Below are 21,179 nucleotides of genomic sequence, written 5' to 3'. Positions count from 1 at the left end.
TAACGTTTGGCTTTCAAAAAAATTGCCAACCCTGGTATTGTGCTCGGAATGAAATTCGGTGCTCTTAACCACACATGACAACACTTTTGTGAGGAAGTGTTTTACTTCCAAAATTCCTTGGTGTATCTCCCTCCCCACCTGCCTCACATGCTCCCACCACCACCTGCAGCAGATTTAGAGTTTGGTAAACTGCCCAGCTCAAGCCCCAGCTGAGCGGTGCTTACTTTCTCTACTTTTCCCAGTATCATCTTTTTCAAGACTGGGATACTAAAGCACAAAAGATAAAGGGGCACTTGGTATGTGAGGCAGAAAGCGATTCCAGTGAGTAAGTATTTGTACCTCACTTGCTCTTATTATTTCTCTAGGCATTATGAGTAATAATAATAATTGCTAACCTTCAGGGCAGGCTTCAATGGCTGTGCCACCTGTGTAGTTGCACAGGACCCCGCTCTCGGAACAGCCCTGCACTTGACTTAGTGCTCTGCTATTGTCATCTTAATTTTTGAACGTTTTCATTTTGCACTGAGCCCCACAAATTATGTAGCCAGTCCGATTAACATTTATAGGGCATTTGCTATGCATCAGACTGTGTTCTAAACATTTATCCATATTAAAGTTGGGTGGAGTGCCACCAAACTGTATTAATTTCCTCATTACTGAGGGTAATTTACAGGAGTCTGTTTTCTAGCCACTAAAAAGTGCTTAAATTAACTTGGGAGGGGGGAGTAAGGAAACACTTGTTCAGCAACTCTTTGTTTTAAAAAAAAAAGTTGTTTTTTTTTAAACTGTCACATTACTGTCTTTCATATCACAGATCTGCAATTACTTGTTGACCAGCTTGTTTCCTACGGAAACATAAGCTCCATGTTTTTCACCACTGAATTTACAGCATCTAACGTAATGTCTGACACATAATAGGTAATCAATAAATGTTTTAATAAACTAAGCGTCCAAAGCATCTTGGAAAATATAAACGTAGAAAAACAATGTCTCTCCTACAGAGCACAACAGATTATCAAATCACTTAATTGCTATGGATGCGGATTGATGCAAAAATAATGCTTTTTTGTCGTTTTGTAAAATAAAAGTTCATTTAAACAGTTCTTTAGTCCCTGCTATCTGCTTGGCAATGTGCTACATGCCAGAAGCATTCTAGTAGATGGAGAAACACTGCAATACATAAACAATGCACACTCAGGAAGCCGTTAGCAACGAAGACAGTGTAGATGACAATGGAGACTAAGATGTGAGGTTTGCGTCCCATTTTGGTAGGGAACAGCCTTTAATGGGGAGAAAACCCCGTGGATAGGTGAAGGAAACAACCAAGAAGGGTGTACGCGAGGGGCGACCTGGGCAAAGGTGCTCAGAGAGTGAGTCCACCGTGTGCAGAAAGCACTGGAGAGGCAGGCCTATCTCTGCAAGGACACACACCTCCTTCCCTTTCACACTAACACGAGAGGCCATAAATTCTTCTCTTGCCGATGAGAGATCTGATAAAAGCCAGGTTATAACATGGACCAGACAGGGGAAAGCCTGTCCCTCCGAATTATAATATTTAAAACTCAGTCCAATTTGTAAAAACTGTACAGTATGGTGTACAGGTTAAAACATCTGCTTCCTGACTTGCAGGGGGGCGGTCAGGAGGGGAGGACGCGGTGCAAGGGAGAAAAGGGCGGCAAAATAAAGCACTTAAGAAAGAAAGAGCGGGCTAGCGGGAGAAGGGGAGGCAGCTCAAGAAGCCAATGAATGAGATCTAGGCTGCAGCACGTACTCCCGCCGCCCGCATGCGCAGGCGCAAGCTGCGTGATCTCGCGGGAAAGAACCGTCGCAGGTCCCGGCGTTGCACTCAGGTAGGAGGTGGGGGGAGGCGGGAGTGAACTCTCGCGAGAAGAGGCGGTTGTTGTAGCGGAGCTCTCTGGCTGTGTGTGTCGAGGATCTGGCGCCGGAGCTGCGGACGGTTTGCTGAGCCCGTTAGTGTCCCTGCTGAGACCCACGCCGCCGTCATGTCCCGGTACCTGCGTCCCCCCAACACGTCTCTCTTCGTAAGGAACGTGGCGGACGATACCAGGTATGTACAGGGGAAGCACTCTGGGCCCAAGAGGGGAGGCCGCGGACGCTCGGAAAGGACCGGTGCGGCGGCGGCGGCGCGCTGGGCCTGCGCCGGGGGAGGGGAAGGAGTGAAGATGGCGGGTCCCGCGCTGGCTTTCTGGCCCGAACTAGGCCGCGCAGCCGGCATAACCGCCGCGTGAGAGCGAGGGCGGCGCCGCTGGTCCTCCCGGGCAGCCGCGGGAGAGCGGGCCGCGTGGCGGCGTTTCGGTCCCCTCCCCCTCCGCAGATGGGGGCCCTTTCCTTCCCGCTTCCTCTCCGAGCGTTCAGCCTCTGCCTCCGCCGAACATCAGCTCCCCCCATTGATTTGAAGTTCGCGTTCTTTGGGGTCCACGCCCCCTTGGCCCAGAAATTTTTTTTTTCCCCTAGTTAGAAAGAAAAGCTGCTCTGCAGTAAAATAACGGATCGGGGGAGGGGAGTGTGGCGAAGCATTTGCTACCCTTTTTGTTGCTGTTGTGTTTTATTTGCGATTTTTTTTTTTTTTTGGGTGCTGTAGATGTTTGGATAAAGGGAATGTTGAGATTAGAGATATAAAATTCTTCCACTTAAACGGTACAAACTAGTTCTTCCCATTTCCGGGAAATACTGGCCACCCTTTGAAAACGGAGGTTTAGGAAGCCTCTACCATTAGGACGTTGATAGCTAAATTGGATTAATCCGGACCGTCCCTTTGTTCTCGCCAATTCCCTTAATTGCTTGGAGTTGCCGTCAGACTTTTTTGGAAGAGATCTTATCACAAGATGAGATTTACTGTTTAACAAATAATCACTCTACACACACACAAATCAAAAAATTTAGGTAGCCTCGTATGAGTTATATTTTTCTGTCTTACCTTTAAGTAGAGCAAGTAAGCAATAGTAATTACTCTAGCATCTAGGAAACTTTCCCCTTTATGTCATATTGACATTTATTGAGGAATTATATATATTTGTGACTTTTATTTTTCAAACCGTATCTACCATTAAGTGTGTAACCCTGTCGCTAAAATTTGGAGGTAAAATAAGTGCTTTGTGTTTTTCAGAATACTAGAGTTGCTTTGATACTGTTAAAAAAAAAACATAGCAATAGTTATGTACAACTTAATGCTGCTATACTGTTTATGAAAAATGAAGGCTGTGGATAAAAGCAATAGAGATAAGTTGTGATCAGATTTCCTTAAATGTCCGTTTTCCTGTTGTTAATGTAAAATAGTGATAGGTTTTATTATAAACTGCGTTATTATCTTCCAGAATCTCGCATTCTGGCTTTTTTTCAAAAAGACATATTGTTGTATATTCTTACCGTTGGCTCTTGATGTTGAGATTTAGAAAGCTTGTTTGTTTCAGGTCACCCAGGAACATAGCACAGTCTCTTTCATTAATTGAGATATTACAGAAAGAAACCTATTTCTTACAAAGAAGCTTTTAAAGGAGTGGACTTAAAAATTTGGCATCTTTTTATGATGTTTTAGGTCTGAAGATTTACGACGCGAATTCGGTCGTTATGGTCCTATAGTTGATGTATATGTTCCACTTGATTTCTACACTCGCCGTCCAAGAGGATTTGCATATGTTCAATATCCTTTCTTCAGATGGCTGATTAGTGAGGGGTGTTGAAGTTTGAAATTCAAGTTTTTGTAAGAGGTAACATCTAAAAAGTAGTTGTTTTTTTTTTTTTTGTCTTCTAATAATGTTTTGTCTTCAATTTTTTCTAAGTTAATTCTGACTCACACATTGCTCTTACTATTTCTTAAAGTTGATCCAAAAACAGTAAAATATTTAAATTCCCATTCATGCTGCTGAAACTCAAATCAATGATTATAATATGTGATTTAAATCTGAATACACTCTGGTTGCTACCACCTTTAATGTAACTCAAAAGTTAATATGTTCTTGTGCTTAGCAATTAAAGTTTGGTATTCTTGTTTGTTAACTTGAATCACTTGATCAAAAACAAATTGTATAACAATGAGGTAAACTTCTTTAATATTGTCCCCTAATTTGCTGTCCTCTGTTGTTACCTCAGAGAATGTAAAGCTGTACAGTTATGGCGACCCCAAAGAGAAAGCATGAAAGAACCTTTAGAGTAGAGTTCAACACTTAAGGCAAGTAGACAAGCCAAAGACCTCTTAAGGATCAGGCTTGAAGAGAAGGGAGAGTTTGGGAAAAGAAAATATAAAGAAAAGCTGGAAGAAGGACAAGCCTAATGGGAGACAAAGCCTCGCTTTATCTACAAAAGGGGGAAAAGGTTGTTTTTCAAAGTTAAAGATAAAGCCATCTGTCATATTTGGCCAAGCATCTCATGACAAGTCCTTCTGACAAGCACTTAAAGAGTTAAAGGTCAAGATGAAGTTGAATGATGGCCAAGATTAAAGGAGTCATACCTGATGTATCCTACAGAATAACTATTTTCCTTTTTTTTTTTCTCCTCATGTTTTGTAAGCAGTTAATTTTCAAAATTATTCTGGTTTGGTCTAGTGACAAAACCTGTAACTTGATTTACGTGGGCCTTTGATGTTGTGATGTGGTCTTGTATAAATGCACTCTCTCTTAGCTTGTGAAGTTAAAGTGTACCAGGATGTAATGTTGTTAAGCTTAAACCCAGCATATTTCTGTTTTGGACCAAGTGGTCAGGTGCCATAGGGTAGAAGGCAGTGCTCTTTGGAGTAGCATGAGGTTCTGGAGTCAAGCCGACTCCATAGAGCCGTGCTTAGAGGGCACACAGGTGCATGCACTGGGGACTACTTAGAAACGGCTCTGGTGGTTTTATAAGGTCAGATCCACTAGAGATACTGTCTGTTTATAGATTTTTTTAAAGAGGCTGCTAGGGGCACACACATACTCCTAACATCTGAAACTTAGCTCTGTGAAACCTGCTGGCCCTGACTGCTTTAGCACATGTGATCAGTTGGCCCAGAATGGGTTGCAGAAGGCCTTATCTTTGGTATGGGTACGTAATCAGGATCTATGGGAAATTGTTCCTTGGCCCAGAGTTTCAGGTGACATTACTTGCTTCAGTGAGATCATCTCCTTGTGGCAACAAAGGTTTGGGCTGTGGACTTCAGGCTAGGAAAAATTCTTATTGCTTAAATTCAGTGGATCTCTTGAAACTTAGCAGAGTTCTAATGAGACTTAGGCGAAATGCCAAAAGCTGCTACTCCTGCAGGCCCAGTGATCAAGGACAGTTGTGGGAATTGGTTGCAAAGTTCTGTTACAGAGGATAAGAAGTATATCTGGCTTGGTTAAAAAAAAGAAAAAGTAACGGTACATTCTGGCTTACAATGTTGGCCTGATTTTACTTGGTTTGGGGGTGGCCTGGGAACCAGGATCAGCAGTTTGAAGAGTATGTGATACTTGAGCCAGGAAAGAGTTAACCAAAGGAATCTCAAGGTGAATTATAGCTATTTTTATACACAAAGTCTGTCTATGGTCTTCAAATAGTTAAAAAGAAATAGGTAACAGGATTTTGCAAAGACCCTGAGTACAAATTTCTCCGTAACTGGCATCAGAATGATACTTGACTGTCCCTGCTCTGGTCCTCTTTTCTATCTGACCCCATTCCCAGCTAGCTTTCTCTTAACAGGTCAGGTAGAACCTTGCCATGGTTCATCCAACCCAGTATTCTGTTTTTGAGGGTAGCTCCAGAGGATGATAGGCTCTCATTAATAATTTTTATACTTCTTGGTCTAAATCCTTTAAGAAGTTATTCTGTCTCTCAAAGTAGCAAAGTAGTATACCCTTTAAATGAACTTGTTCTTTTCAATTATTTTAGAGCCCAACTGCATTAACCTGGAGGGGTGGTTGATTATAGTGTGTTCAAGGTTCTAAACTCCCCATCAGCCTTTGTCTTTTCATGATGAAAACTTCTTGATTTAGGACTTGAGAAAACCTCTCGTTCACTACACATAATAGCCTCAGAGAGAGAACTGGGACCCTGTTGTGGTCTTTAAGTCCTTCCAGAACAAAAAATAGGGAATCTAGTGAGGCAGACCTTTTAGTCTCTGGAGTAAAAGAATATTAATATCAGTCTTGAAGAGAGTATGTCGCTTCAGGGATTTTTTTAATCAGCACTCAAGATCTGCGCTGCTCTCAAATTTAAGAACTAGAAATGGACAAGTTAGAATAGTGAATTTTAGTACAGAATGAAAATCCACAGCCAAACCTAGCCTAGCTCCCCTTCAGAAGCTTTTATATCAAACACTGCTCTGCATATGTGCTTGGCTTCTATTAGAATGGTGGTTTTAGGAAAGGAACTAAATTTGGTCAGAATAACTTTGTTGGAGAACAAGGCAACAGCCTCTCAGATCAAAAATGGATACCAGCGGTTCCTGCTTTAGGCTTATAAATATTATCTTGAAATTTCTCAAATTGAAAACCAGTCCCAAACGCACTTCTCTCCGGGGAGCTTTATGTTTAGTGTCATGGTTAGGGCTTTCCAGTCCAGGAATCTTTAGAAATGGTCTGTTATTTCTTGGCAGCATGCTTTTATGGTCTGTGCATGGATATAATATGATGTCTTAAGTATTGCTTGACGTTCTCTTGATATCTACAAGTGGCTGGTGTACCAGTCTTCCCAATAAGGTGTAATAAGGAAGACAACTAAGTGAAATAATAATGTTAGATATGTCTGAGAAAAATAGCAAGATTAATTTGAGGTTGATGCTTTCGTTTCTTGTAAGGTATATTCCGCTTGCTTACACAAGAACTATTGGCATTTTCTTTTTTTCATTTGAAACAAAAATATGAAAAACAGTTTTGGTTTTATTTTAAGAAATTTTTGTTTTAGCATACAAAATAAAATTGACATTTGTTTTTCTTTTTTGTCTTGTTTTATAAAATTCTTAAAACTCAGGAAAATCTTCTGATGGGATTACTTGGTAGTTCAGCTGTAACAGGCCTTATTTCAATAATAACTTCATAATATGTATTCATAAGTGTTTTCAAACTCATGCCTTAGGGAGTCACAAGTGCTTTAATACTCTAAAGTGTTTATAGCTGAATCAACCAACCAGTTAGTGGGGTCTGGTTGATTTTCTAGAATAATATTGAGAGGTTGTGAATTGTTCCAGACTTACCAACTGAACTTTCATTCATTATCAAAGTTTGCAAAACTTCCCAAGCCCCTTAACATTTAGCACATTTGAGGATGTTCGTGATGCAGAAGATGCTTTACATAATTTGGACAGAAAATGGATTTGTGGACGCCAGATTGAAATACAGTTTGCACAGGGGGATCGAAAGAGTAAGTACCTTTATGCCTATATGTAAAATGCATCATTTCTTTTTTTTTCTGTATATAGATTTTTTTTTTACTTGGAGTATAATTGCTTTACAAAGGTGTGTTGGTTTCTGCTGTATAACAGAGTGAGTCAGCTACGCGTATACATCTATCCCCTCCCTCTTGGGCCTCCCCCTCACCACCACCCCCATCCTATCCATCTAGGTAATCACAGAGCATTGAGCTGAGCTACCTGTGCTATACCACAGGTTCCCACTAGAGATGTGGATGGACCTAGAGTCTGTCATACAGAGTAAAGTAAGTCAGAAAGAGAAAAATAAACATGTATTAACGCATATATGTGGAACCTAGAAAAATTGTACAGATGAACCTGTTTGCAGGGCAGGAATAGAGATGCAAACATAGAGAATGGACGTGTGGACACAAGAGGGGAAAGGGTGGATGGTGGGATGAATTGGGAGGTTAGGTTTGACATAAATACAGATTTTTTTTAATTTTATTTTTTAATTTTATTTTTTTAGCCAATTTATTTATTTTATCTTTGGCTGCTTTGGGTCTTTGTTGCTGCGCATGGGCTTTCTCTAGTTGTGAGCGGGGGCTACTCTTTGTTGCAGTGTGTGGGTTTCTCATTGCAGTGGCTTCTCTTGTGGAGCATGGGCTCTGGGCACACGGGCTTCAGTAGTTGTGGCACGCGGAAATACATCATATTTATACAAATTGTTCTGAGAGTGCTTCTTGGAAGTATTGTGCAATATGTCTATCTGTTCAAAACCCAGAAGGATGGTTTTGGGGAAGATAGAGTATCTTGAATACTTTGCAGAATTTCAGGGTAGACAAAAGGACTTGGAATGCAGTGATCAGAATGCCTGAAATATGTTTGGACTCTTTAAGAAGGTAGATCAGTACTATCAGCTGTGGCATGTTTAATATACTAAAAGTGGAATTGAAAAGAATAAACTTTGGAAAGTTTTGGTTCTCTTGAGCCATTTCCCTTCTGCATAAAGATCATCAAGGTGTAATTGGGTAATTATGTAGGTGCCTGGCTGTAGAAATGAACAGATAGACTGGGAAAGACTATATAGATTAAATTTAGAAAAGATTTTATATTAGTACTTGGTTTTTATTAATATGCAGGCATACACCAGGTGTTGGCTGCATGCTAATGAGGCATAAGTACAGGCTTTGGGGTCACATACACCTGGGTTTGAATTCTGGCTCAACTGTTGTTATGTTTCCTTAGGCAAGATATTAAAAGATAGAGATTAAAATAGCTGCTGGAAAAAAAAAAGCTGCTAAAGAGAGAGGGGGTACTTAGGTAGACACAAGCTGTTGGTGATTCTCTAGTTCTTGGGTTGAATGATAGGTTCCTGGGTAGTCAGTGTTATTTATACATTCATACACACGTGCATAAAGTATCTGCTTCATAGGATTGAATGAGATAACGTAAGGATTGAGGACTGTCAAGGGTGTGGGTGTCTAAGGCATTCGACAAGTGTTAGCTTTCTTCTGCTTTTCTTTGTCATGGTTTCTCAGAACTGTGTAACTATATATTATTGCATTTTGACACTACATATCATTCGTAGGCCACCATTAAGTATTTTGTCATTGTTAATTTTGTTCCTAATGAATGGAAACCATGGTAGGATAATTCCAAATTAGCATATGGTTCAAAAGTCATTTGTATTTTAATTCGGAATTTTAAAAATACTTTCATGGTATATTTTCCCAATGTCAAAGTAGTTGGCATATTTTTGGACAACAAACTAGATGTGAGAGGTCTTTGAAAAAACAAAATAGTTGGGGAGATATTTGAGGGTATCATTTTTAATATAAAACAGTCTTCTGATAGACTTGCTTGAAAGTAAATACCTTTTCTAAGGTTAACATTCACAAGTAGCCACAGATTTGGAGGCATAAAGGAAGGGGATGCAGGAATTTTTCCTATAATTTGGAGGCTTAAATACTACGTTTTTAATGTTTGTAAATATTTCTGTTCTATGTATTTCATAGCTCCAAATCAGATGAAAGCCAAGGAAGGGAGAAATGTGTATAGTTCTTCACGCTATGATGATTATGACAGATATAGACGTTCTAGAAGCCGAAGTTATGAAAGAAGGAGATCAAGAAGTCGTTCCTTTGATTACAACTACAGAAGATCTTATAGTCCTAGAAAGTAAGTGATGTTGTACCACAGAAAAGATTTAGTTTGTTGGCCTTTAATTTTTTAAAATCTTCTTGTATACCTTTAATTATGTACATTGTATGGTTCATTGAGACTAAAAATATTTTTAGTGCTTTATTTTAAAAGTTTTATGGTTCACTTTTTTAATTAGAACCTTGTAAATAGACATGTGTCATTGTTTGCTTTTTCTGATGTACTTTTTAGCAGTAGACCGACTGGAAGACCACGGCGTAGCAGAAGCCATTCCGACAATGATAGGTAAATAACTTTGCTTTGAAAAAGACTATACATTTTTCAATTTCAGAGTGAACTTTTGCTCTAAAAATAACAAATTTGATTAATATAGAATCTAATTTTTACTCTAATTGTATCTCTCCTCTGTTTTGAAAGATTCAAACACCGAAATCGATCTTTTTCAAGATCTAAATCCAATTCAAGATCACGGTCCAAGTCCCAGCCCAAGAAAGAAATGAAGGCTAAATCACGTTCTAGGTCTGCATCTCACACCAAAACTAGAGGCACCTCTAAAACAGATTCCAAAACACATTATAAGTCTGGCTCAAGATATGAAAAGGAATCAAGGAAAAAAGAACCACCTAGATCCAAATCTCAGTCAAGATCACAGTCTAGGTCTAGGTCAAAATCTAGATCAAGGTCTTGGACTAGTCCTAAGTCCAGTGGCCACTGATAGTATAAACCATGATATTTTTAGGCATGTATCATTCATTTACTCATAGTTTGGTTTACTTAAATTATCAGGAATACAATGTTGCAATGATGCTTTAAAAAAACACTTGTCAGTTTTCCCTGTACCAGGCAATGGTTATTATTAAAATGATATGCTGTTGAGAAGCCACTCTTAAGAGTCCAGTTTGTTTAATGTTATGGGCAGCTACCAATTTGTGGTGTCTCTGTATATTTTTGTAAAGATTCTCATTTTTTAATGCTTGAGGTATTGGTGAAAAGATGTTGGTTGACCATAATTTGCAACATTGTCTTATTAAAAATAAACTTTCATATCCATATTTGGTAGAACTGTTAACCTAGAAATGTAGCTTGCTAATAAGGTAGAATGATACAAAAGTGAAGTTGTAGCCACCGTACAACACTGACCCAATTAGACACATTTAGGTTCAGGGTGGACCTTTTTGTCTTGTCAAGGTGTCGAGACCCACGATGATAATTTATGGCACAGTGTGGAATAGTTCTTTTGTTAACCCCACTGTCTCTGGGAATGACGCCAACTGGGTTAAGTAGCATTTTCAGGGAGATGGAGTTTTTGATTGAAACACGGAGCCTTCACTTTTCTGGTTTCTGTGAAGATTTGGAACCATAGAAACATCGGAAAAACCCACCTTAAAATTTGGGCAGGTTGATGATGGCAGAAATAATTTTAAGGGGAAAAGAATGCTCTTATGCAGTTACTCTAAACTTTAAGGAGCATTGTTGACCATAATATTGCTTAGTTTTCTCACTGCTGTTAAAAGCAAGTAAAGTGTTTTCAAAGTAGGTTTTGTTTGTGTGTGTGCATAGTGTAAAAGGACTGAATTTTGATGCTTAAAGCACTTGGTGTGTGCATTTGTATCAAAATTTGCCCATATCTTTATGAAGGAGGCTTGTTCTTCACGCCTCAGTTTATTTAATGTGAGGCAAGTAAAAAGACAACACTCCCATTCTACGCGATTCTGTGGTGCCATGAGATTTTAAATAATTCTGAAAAAAACTAATTTTAAGGAAGTCACATCTCTTGAGGTTTTGACTGATTATCCATGTAGTACCTGATGAAAATAATACCCTAACTCTTTATAATTTCTAACATCTCTCTGCGAGATCATTTGGGGGCAATAAAAAGTGACTTGATGTGTCCAATCTCATTTCAGAATAAAAGCTGGCATCCTTAAAATTTTTAGATTGCTTGCTTACAGGCATAATAAGTAAGAAATATTGTAGGGAAACCATTCCTTTTAGAGGATTACTTTTTTCAATTTTGGTTTTAGTAATCTAGGCCTTGCCTGTAAAGAACAAAAGGTGGTTTTTAAATACTGTTTGTGGAATGTGTTTAAAGGATTGATTCTAGAACCTTTGTATATTTGATAGTATTTCTAACTTTCATTTCTTTACTGTTTGCAGTTAATGTTCATGTTCTGCTATGCAATCATTTATATGCACGTTTCTTTAATTTTTTTAGATTTTCCTGGATGTATAGTTCAAACAACAAAAAGTCTATTTAAAACTGTAGCAGTAGTTTGCAGTTCTAGCAAAGAGGAAAGTTGTGGGGTTAAACTTTGTATTTTCTTTCTTATAGAAGCTTCTAAAAAGGTATTTTTATATGTTCTTTTTAACAAATATTGTGTACAACCTTTAAAACATCAATGTTTGGATCAAAACAAGACCCAGCTTATTTTCTGCTTGCTGTAAATTAAGCAAACATGCTATAATAAAAACAAAATGAAGGAAATAATGATTAACTGGAATTATTATAGTTTTGAATGAGATTATACAATAACAACGGATTTAGGAATATTTTAAATCAGTGTTGCACTAGGCACAGGTTTTACTTTGGAAATGATAGAACCTGCCAGAAAGGTACATCTTTTACGTAGTACTTAAAAATTCCTTATGTAATGTCAGAGTTGTTTCATTATTGCTTATTAAATCCCTTGGGTTAAATAACTTAGAGGTTATTGGTAGTGTTAAGATACGCATTAAAATGAAAGTTGAGTCAGCTAATTTTAAGTTTATATTTTCATTATTAGATGGACCAATAATTCTACTCTTCCCCATCCTAAACAAGATGGATTGGGCCTTAATGTTTATGGCGTGATTTAAAATATTTTTGCATTGAGTGTTCGTGAGCACTTAATATTAAGTGATAATCACTGTGGGGAACTGGTTTAGGTGTTTTGTGGTTTGAGTTCAAGCTGCTTTATAATGACAAGTATAGCTGATATTTATTGAGTATTTATGATGTGCCAGACACTGTTCTAAAAGCTTTATGTGTTAACTCATTTACTCATCACGAGACCCTATGAGAAAGATACTTTTATTTTCTCGTGTAACAGATGATAAGGAAATGGAGGCACAAAGAAAAAGCAGTAAAAGGCAGATCCAGGATTTGAGCTCAGCCGGATCCTTAGATGGTTTTTTTTTTTTTTTTAATGGACTGTAATTAGAGTAGATTGGGGAAATAGCCCGTTTAATTTTTCTGTCTGTATAGAATTAGAAGTAATGGTTTCGTTTTTATTTTTTATTTGTGTCACTTATTTTTAGACTCATGCTATTTTCTTGAGAACCTTATATGTTATTTCTAAAGTGACATACCTAAATAACATAGCTTCAAAGGGACTATTTTATAGTTGAACCCATGATAGATAGGATCCTACTCATACTTAAGGATCCTTATACAGGGCTTTAATGTTGGGTTACATAGTTGAGTTCCATAATTATTGAGTATCTACTGTGTGTCTGGCATGGCTCAGTATTGGAGTAGAACATATCAAGACTCAAGTGAGAGCTGACACTTCACCTCTCTTTTTGCTTAAGATCTCTCTGCATTTTTTTTTTTTTTTTGAAGCCAAGTAAGCAAGAAGAATAATGACAGATAATGCTTCAGTGAGAAAGGAAAGGTGCTACATAGAGTATGAGCTGTTAAGTTACAACCCAGGGAAAAGACCTGGGAACTATTATACTATTCTCTTGAAAATTTGGCCCTGTAAGCTGCTACATCCAGTTCAACTAACAAAATCCTGTATACCACAGAGAAGAATAAAGAAAACCAAACTGACAAACATCCTTCTTTTATTTAAGACCAAACTGCAGCTGGAATACCCAGTACAGTTCTGCTTACTACACTTCAAGAAAGATCTGAGAAAGCGGAAAAAGAACCAAAGAAGGGCAGTTCAAGCGACCAAAGGGTGGGTGGAAGGTGCTGCAGTATGAATACTGTACGAATATTTTGACTCTGGTCTGAAAAGATAAAAGAATGTTATCGAAACTACATGGAATAATTGAAGTCCCTTCAAGTTTGAAAGTAAGCCTTTTAGGACAAATAAAAGGAAATTCAACTTTGTACTTGTGGAAACTAATCCCTAAATCTGAATAGGTTTATATTGATTCATGGGTAACAGGTCCATGTTAAATTGGAAACTAGGATGTTTGAATATCAAGGAAGACAGCCATAGTCTCTTATAGTGCCTCTATTGGTCTGTCTCAAACTGAATTGGGTGAGAAAAGGTATGGTCCAATATAAACTTGCTTATCTCTTAAAGTCAGTTCTGTTTTTGCTATTGGCAAATCTTGCCTTTGTTTATTCCAGTGCCAGTGTTTTCTGCTTAATGGTTTGCTTTGTTGGCATCTGAGTTTCCTTACTTGTATGCCACATGCGGTTTACATCTTCCTTAAACACTCTCCCACATAAATTCCGATTATACTTGACATCCAGCTAAGAGGGTCCATCTCTTCTCACCTCTTTCCTAGTCAGTATATTCAGCAAACATTTACTGAGCCCTTACTGTGGGCAAAAATTGTACTGGGTAATTGGGGAGAAAAATAGATAAAATTCACTTATTCAATAAATGTCTACTGAGCACAATCTAGTGAATCATTACAGTGTGGCCTCACTGTTTTGTTTGAGGTGTATTCATAACTATTTTACACCATTTATATCCTATGTAATTATAAAACCCAATATACTATCAAAGATAAGTAATTTTGTGGTTATTTGCCATTTAAAAGTATCCAGTATTTGTTTTCATCCCATTAATACAAATAATGAAAAAATGATTTGTTTTAATCTGTAATAAACTGATTTATTGTGCAGTGACTGTAATATACTAGAGTTATATATAATTGTTAACTCTGCCTCCTCAAACACATGTTAGGAAACAATCCCCCAAAATAAGTATTTAACTTTGCATCAGATGTAAAGGAGACTCTGGGTGCTATAATTAGATTATTTCGAGGCAGATAGCTGTTATTCCCAACTGATTTAGTATGTTCTGTAATTGAGAAAATGTTCACCAAATATACTTTCTAGCGATTTACATGTACATTTTATAGGGGACATGTTCTGTGTATAGTGAATAAATAACTTTTATAGTATCACAAAATGTTTTGGATTCCTTAGTTCCTTATTAGGATATGAAGTTTATACATTGATTTCATCACTTGCATATTTGGTTTTTGTCTTTATTTCTGCCACATTTAAAACTTTGTATAAAGTTACTCATCTAAAAATACAGAAGTGTTTAAGCCTTTAATTTATAACGATTTTGAAAATATAGCAGAATATACCTAAGGGAGATGTGAAACGGAGGTATTTTTTTACCCGTTTTAATTTTTCAAACTTGCCCGAGATCACACAGCAAGTAAGTGGCAGATACTAGATAAGTGTCCAAGGTTTTTCATTTGGTTCCTTTTTTTTTTTACAAACGGGAAAATTTTATAACAATACAATTAATATAATGGAATCTAGAGTTCACTTAGAGGGAAGCTTTAATAGATTTATGAAAATTATTTAATTACAAAAAGTATTTGTAACTTTCTTGGATGGAAAAGGTGTTAAATGTAATCTAAGATCTCAACAGCTGTTGACTCACTTTCCAGCCTGGCTTTCCAAATTTCAATCTCGTATTGCATTTTGACCATATTCCTGTTTACAAAATCCTGAGATAGTTTTGAAGTGGGGAGGCTGTGACAGGAATAAAATAAGTGTTCAACTAGGCGGTCTGTCAAAGCTTTTAGGAGTCCCAGGAGTGAATTGTCCTCACTGATGAAAGAAGTCAGCAACCTATTATTCATCTTCAACTACTGACATCTATAAGACATAGCTAGCTGCTATGGAAAAGGATCTTTTTTGGGGGGTTTTCCCTTTGTCCCTTCCTCCAGCAGTGTCAGTTATGTTCATTGTGTTGCTTCTATGTATTCCTAAGTTGTTTCACCCTTATGTTAAAGATGGGGGATTCCTTTTTTATTTGGAGTACAAAGCAAGGCATGTAAATTCATTTTGTTGATAACTGACAGAGTAGTTTGTAAAGAAGTAAAAGGCCTCTTTGTGTCGTTTGTTGTAGAGTACATCTCTGAATGCTAGATAATGAAATAAACTGGTCTAGGATCCAAAAAAATCTTGGAATTTTTTTTTTTTTTTTTTTTTTTTTTTTTTTAGGTTTAGCTCTGCCTGACAGATTTGTGGCTGGGTAGGCTTTCCTCATTTGTGTAAGAGGTTTGAGATGTACTCTATCCCACTTGGTTTACGAAGTAATTGCCTATGAGACAATTAAAGAAACACTAGAAAACTAGTGTTTTCCTTCAGGTTTTTTTCCACCTTGTGCTTCTGGGATGAAGAGAATTTACCAGAACTTAAGTGTAAAGATAGGTTATGGACTCAAGATTCCATCGTACTATATACGCTGCCATCAAAAAGATACAACTTTAAATTGTGACACTGACAAGGCTCATGCTGTGGCTGACTGCAGCCCTACAGGGTAGATGAGCTCTTAACAACTTTTTGGTTCTTAAAAGAAGTACGACTTGAGAAATTCATGTCAACCATACTTCCTGTACGCTAACCATAACTTTATTAGTACCTTTCTAAGGTATGAGATATAATACGATTATTAACTTTTTAAGTTAACCGTAGCTATTAAAAATTTTTGTAGTTAAAGCTGATGTGCTCTTAATTCTCTGAACACTTTTACCACTGGAGTCAATCCCAAACCAGAAATCTAGTATATACTGTATTTACATGTATACATCAAAACCTAACATAAAGATGCTTGGGATGAAAATTGTTGAATCTAGTGGGATTCCAGTGCAGTACTGCAAAGAACTGGGCAATTCTTGCCACTGTTAATAGAAATTACACTGGGAATAAACAGGAAAAGACTCATCATTAATTTCTTCCAGCAGTTTGCATGAGAAAATACAGCCTGGCCCTGGGATTCACTGCTTGCTTAGTGTAGAAATTAAAATATTTTTCTTGAACTAGTTTAAGCTATCCTATCATTTGGAACGTATTAAAAAGCCAGTTTAGTTCTTGTGTCTTTTCTCCTCCAAGGTCCCCTTGTGAGAATTGTTTATAGAAAAAAAAATTCGCAGAATTTCTCAAATTGACAAGAACTCTTGTGTAGAAGAGGGAGACAGGCGATTAAACCTGCTTTACTCAATTTGGTATGAGATGAATTCAGAAGCTTTATGTAAGTTTCCAAAGTAATATTCTGTGGCCTTTTACTGTTAGCCCTGCTGGGAGGAGGAAGCCACAGTTGCTTTTTAACGGTATAGCTGCTAATCCAAATGTCTGTATCAGTTAGCAAATTGGTTGCCTCTTAAAACCAACGGTCCTATTTGTTATTTCAGTAGGATTAATTATGTGCATTCTAATAATATTACATAGTCATAACAATTTTTTATACAATAAAAACAAGACACGGGAAAAAGCAATTTTATTTTTTAATTTCATGCTTCAAATTCCTGTATGTACATTAAGTACTATTATATAAACTTGTCTTTAGGATATCATTACTTGATATGGGCAATATTATCTCACCTGAATTTATCTGGAGAAATACAACTTACCCATTCTGCTTAAAAGTATCAAAAAAGCTGCCAAATGAGAAAAGAGGGCACCTACACTCATATTCTAAACAGACCCCCCGACACACTTTCCTTTTAATTTACTATTGGGTTGGCTGTTATAATTAGCGCTTATCTTTAAGGTAAGCAAAACATGTTATCATGGTATTAGGCAAGAAATTGCATCTTTTGCAATGAGTGGTCCCCTGGGTTGCACCTGTTGACCAAAAAAAAAAAAAAAAACCAACACTGGCATTGTACACTATACTCATAGGTTACACAAATTGTTGAAAGCCAAAATGAATCTTGTAAGAGGAACCTCTTAATAGTTAATCTTTGGGCTTAAGAAATTAAAATAATCCCATACTGCATTTCACAACTCTCAAAAATAGGAAGTGTTTTAGCAGCTTAAAACCTTTTCAGTTATATAAAACTTCTTACACTAGGATTTACTTTGAAATATAGTTTACAGCAAGATCAAATATAGTATACGTACAGTGGCACTTTAGCACAAGGGCAAACTTTAAAAACAAGGTATTTTTGGACCTTTAAAATTAGGCCATAGTATAAAAAGAGTCCATGTCTTACATTCAGCAAATTCATACTAAAATATTCTATTTTTGTAGGATAAATGCCAACAAAACTTTACATATGCTACAAGTTTATTACATATATTTACATGGCTCTTTCCTAGGTACATAAAACTTTCACATTATACAGCTCCCAACTTTAAACAAGCTTTGCAGGGATGATTTGAAGCCAGATCACTGTCAGAATAGCTTGTGCAGTGCCATAATACTAAAATGTATTCTGAAAGCTACTCGGTGAACACCGAATACTATTTCTATAAAAAATGGTTTCGGTGCATTTGTTGGCAGACACCTATCCACTGCACGTCAGTAACAGGGACAGTGGGGTATACTGTTTCATTCTATAGCCCCTAGTGCCCTTTCCGCATTCTCCACCATACAGTTCACTAAAATACAACTATACTCTAAAAAAAAATTCACATTTTCTTTTGGCAGTGCATCAGATTGTTGGCATATTAACTGGTTTAGGTGTTGCTAGGACATTAAACTTTCAAATATTCAACTAGTTTTCAACCCCTGTATGTCTTAACTGGATGCTTATAATCACATTTACCAGATCTCAACAAGGCAATCTGCTGATCCATGAATGATAATCTTAAATTACTATTTTCCCCCAACAGGCAATAGAAAAAGTTGATTCCTTTACCATTCCCCAAATCTAAACTTGACTGGTTTCACTTGAATGGTTACTCAATTGAAAACACTTAGTATTGATATGAAGTACAATTATCAATAATTTAGTTATTTTAAGTTGCACTGATTCTACCATCACAGTGCACATAACACACAAAACAGTTAAGTCTGATTATATTTTCTACATTAATTAGCAGTTTTACAGATTAAATTCCCTAGTGAATTTGGTCTGAGACAATTGCCAATTATCCTTAAATATGACTAAATTTAAACACATTAATTCATTTTACACCTGTACTTTAAGTAAGGTTTTAAGTTGAAATGTCATTATTTCTTTATCAGAAGGATTAAAGGAAACAGGAACCCAGTGGCTTGGTGGTTTAGGAAGAACACTTGGTGATGGCGGCTCACTAAATTTGGCTCCAGCATAGTTCTGATTACTCTGAGACTTAAAAAGTAAGGTGGGACTTGATAAGCTAGAGTTCCAGTTTTGATTATTTGGAAAATTTTTGTTCTTCCCCCCACTTTGCATGGCCTGCCATGCAGCTGCTGATGAATTATAAGTATGTCCTCTTTCCTTTTTCTTATGAACAATCTTCATCTGAGAATTCTGATCCTTGGTCTTCTGTCTACTAAGCTGTTGTTGGTTCTTACTAACATTTCTAGACTGAGGGGCTGGAATGTTATACCTCTCTCCACCACCCATCTTCAGCTTCTTTGTCACCTGTAAGTGAATGCAAACAAAATATTGAGTAGAGTTCCACTTCAAATAGTTCAAAACTTTAAGAAACTTCAATAGCTCCAATTTGTAACTCCAGAAATCTTGGGTAAGACTCAAATACGTACTATTCAGCTGCTTTAACTTCACTATACTGTTCACACTTCATTACATGCACTTTATTACCTTCCTAAGAACAGTGAGCTTATCCACAAATCTGAATAATCCTCTATTTAAAAATAAAAACAGTTTAGGATGAGTCCATCATAAAATGCCCCATTACAACGGGAAGTTTTTGATACCTTTCAGTCTGCTTTTCAGATTGCAGGATTTCCACCACCTGTCCTCTTCCTTGCTGCCACGCCCAGGATAATAGATGTTGCTTTCTGATAGATCCTTTCCTTTGTCTCAATACAGAAGTTTTCATGGGCCGATCTGCTGGGTTCAGCCTAGGAGCTGAGGCCAACATCTGAGTCTCCTCAGCACACAAGTTTGAGAGAAGTCTTAGCTAGAAAAGCAAATATTTATTTCAATTCAAAAACACAGGAGAAAGTGATCGTTGATATTTACTACAGAAATAGAGTGACTACTTCCTGAACTAAAAGGCAGAAAATAAAGTCTCTAAAGATGGCTTTGACCTTGTAACTGTCATCATTTAAAAACCCTCAAGAGCCAGGAAACCCTGAGGAATCTGGGGAGGGGTGTCCGCCAAATCCCGCAACAAGTTGCATCTTCTTCCTAGGAACCTTTCAGATTCTCACACGGATTTTGTGACCAAAATGTTAAACCACGGAGGCATTAACCTTTACAGCCATGCCAAGAAATGGGCTTAAAATCTTTCCTAAAGACCATGTTTTGAAAGTTCCACCAGAATTTCCCTTGGACACATCACATATCTATTTTCACAAAGCCTCCTCTCCCAACGTGTCTACGTCATGCAGCTCTTCCTTTGGTTATGAACTCTTGACTCCTCCCCGTCTTAAAATAAGTTTCACAAGCCGTAACAAGCGAAGTCAGTTCTTAAATACAAAAAAAAATGCCTCCCTATCGTGAACATTAAACATTCGAGATTTCATCTGATATTCCAAGAAACCAAGTTATCGAACAAATAAGAAGCCCTCTTTTCGAAAAGGTGAGAGGCCCCTCCAGACTATGTTAACAGCCCTAAAGAAATTAGTTCCCGGATCGTGAGTCATTCCGAACGCGAGCCCGGAAAGTTCGGTTCTGCCGACGGCGCTGGGCTTCCGAGCGGCTCAGCGTTCCTCGAGCCCGGCCCGGGAACCCGCTCCTCCGGGCCGCTCGCGCCCGCCCGGCCTCGGACCTCATCTCCTTCTCCCAACAATGGGGAGCGCGGCCGCCAACATGGCCGCACCCGCCGCGCCGCCGCCACTCACCGACTTCGAACCCGGGACTACGGCGGCGGCGGCTCCTGCTCGGCGTCGAAGCCCCCCTCCCCTTCCAGGGAGAGACGAGGCACGGAACGAGCGAAGCCCACGAGCACCGACGAGACAGCTGCAGGCCACCTCAGCGTCCCGACCGACCTTCCCTTCTGCCTCTACCGACAAAATGGAGGCGGCGGTGAGCGCTAGAGCGGGGCCGGGGGGCGCGGCGGCCAATCAAAACACGCTTTTGCGCGGCCCGGCCAATGATACGCGGGCCGCCGCCTGTTGCTGGGGCCCGACGGGGCCGGGGGAGGGGAGGTGGTCGCGGCCGAGGGTTTGAAATCCTCCCCGAGAAGAGCATGTCGGGAACGACCGCCGCGGCACCGGCCGGCTACCGGGTGACACCGGCCTCTCCCGGAGGTACCCGTCCGTCCTCGCCCGGCACTTCAGAATACGGCCAACGCCACCCCCTCGTGGCGACTCCGGGGCCCGAGCCCGGCGCGCCGGGGAAGGGGCGTCAGCCGCCCGCCCGGGCAGCGGCTTTCACCCGGGCTACCCGGCTCGCGGGGCCCGCGGCCCTTGGAACCCGATAGTTCCCCGCCGTGGGGAGTCAGCGAAGGGGCTTTGAGTTCCCGAGTTAAGTTCACCGAGCCGTGTACCCGATCTCTTACTGATGGAAGGTACTCCACCAAGTTGATTTCTGAAGCTGGCCCCTGGCCACTTAGTCCTGACACTCCTGTCACTCTGTTCCCCGGCCACGGGGACTTCTTTGCAGCTCTCCA

General features: G+C 38.8%; 3 protein-coding genes across 7 annotated transcripts in view; 2 read left to right on the top strand and 1 right to left on the bottom strand.

The window, feature by feature from the left end:
- The first annotated feature begins 1,865 nt into the window (after positions 1–1,865).
- On the top strand, positions 1,866–14,613 carry SRSF10 (serine and arginine rich splicing factor 10). 5 transcript variants are annotated; one of them, XM_060089149.1, is made up of 7 exons: positions 1,866–2,068; positions 3,557–3,661; positions 7,223–7,326; positions 9,334–9,496; positions 9,710–9,763; positions 9,896–9,997; positions 13,313–14,613. In XM_060089149.1, exons 1-7 carry the CDS (start codon positions 2,004–2,006, stop codon positions 13,371–13,373), a joined length of 654 nt encoding a protein of 217 aa, XP_059945132.1. In that variant the 5' UTR covers positions 1,866–2,003; the 3' UTR covers positions 13,374–14,613. The 5 variants fall into 5 exon arrangements, with proteins under 5 accessions (XP_059945132.1, XP_059945134.1, XP_059945131.1 ...); XM_060089151.1 differs by lacking the exon at positions 9,896–9,997 and having other exon boundaries at positions 9,713–9,763; XM_060089148.1 differs by lacking the exon at positions 13,313–14,613 and having other exon boundaries at positions 9,713–9,763; positions 9,896–13,306.
- A 2,320-nt stretch (positions 14,614–16,933) lies between these two features.
- On the bottom strand, positions 16,934–20,604 carry PNRC2 (proline rich nuclear receptor coactivator 2). Its single transcript, XM_060080832.1, has 3 exons — positions 20,410–20,604; positions 19,318–19,523; positions 16,934–19,021 (listed from the first exon to the last, which is right to left on the bottom strand). The coding sequence occupies exon 3, from the start codon at positions 19,001–19,003 to the stop codon at positions 18,584–18,586; it is 420 nt and encodes a 139-aa protein (XP_059936815.1). The 5' UTR covers positions 19,004–19,021; positions 19,318–19,523; positions 20,410–20,604; the 3' UTR covers positions 16,934–18,583.
- The window catches only part of CNR2 (cannabinoid receptor 2), a 49,562-nt gene continuing 48,810 nt past the window's right edge, over positions 20,428–21,179 (top strand). The window contains exon 1 of the mRNA XM_060080821.1: positions 20,428–20,593. Coding sequence (XP_059936804.1) covers positions 20,582–20,593 — 12 coding nt within the window. The 5' untranslated portion in view covers positions 20,428–20,581. The remainder of the gene's footprint in view (positions 20,594–21,179) is intronic.

The sequence above is a fragment of the Mesoplodon densirostris genome, chromosome 2 (genome assembly GCF_025265405.1).
Source record: "Mesoplodon densirostris isolate mMesDen1 chromosome 2, mMesDen1 primary haplotype, whole genome shotgun sequence".
In the NCBI taxonomy this organism is placed as follows: domain Eukaryota; kingdom Metazoa; phylum Chordata; class Mammalia; order Artiodactyla; family Ziphiidae; genus Mesoplodon; species Mesoplodon densirostris.
The sequence above is the reverse complement of the archived record's forward strand: the minus strand, read 5'-3'. Positions and strand labels throughout refer to the sequence as shown.

Coding starts and splice junctions, on each gene's coding strand:
- SRSF10 (XM_060089147.1), top strand. CDS start 2,004: ATGTCCCGGTACCTGCGTCCCCCCAACACGTCTCTCTTCGTAAGGAAC. Junction 3,662..7,222: donor AGAGGATTTGCATATGTTCA/ATATCCTTTCTT, acceptor AACATTTAGCAC/ATTTGAGGATGTTCGTGATG. Junction 9,764..9,895: donor AGCCATTCCGACAATGATAG/GTAAATAACTTT, acceptor CTGTTTTGAAAG/ATTCAAACACCGAAATCGAT.
- PNRC2 (XM_060080832.1), bottom strand. CDS start 19,003: ATGGGTGGTGGAGAGAGGTATAACATTCCAGCCCCTCAGTCTAGAAAT.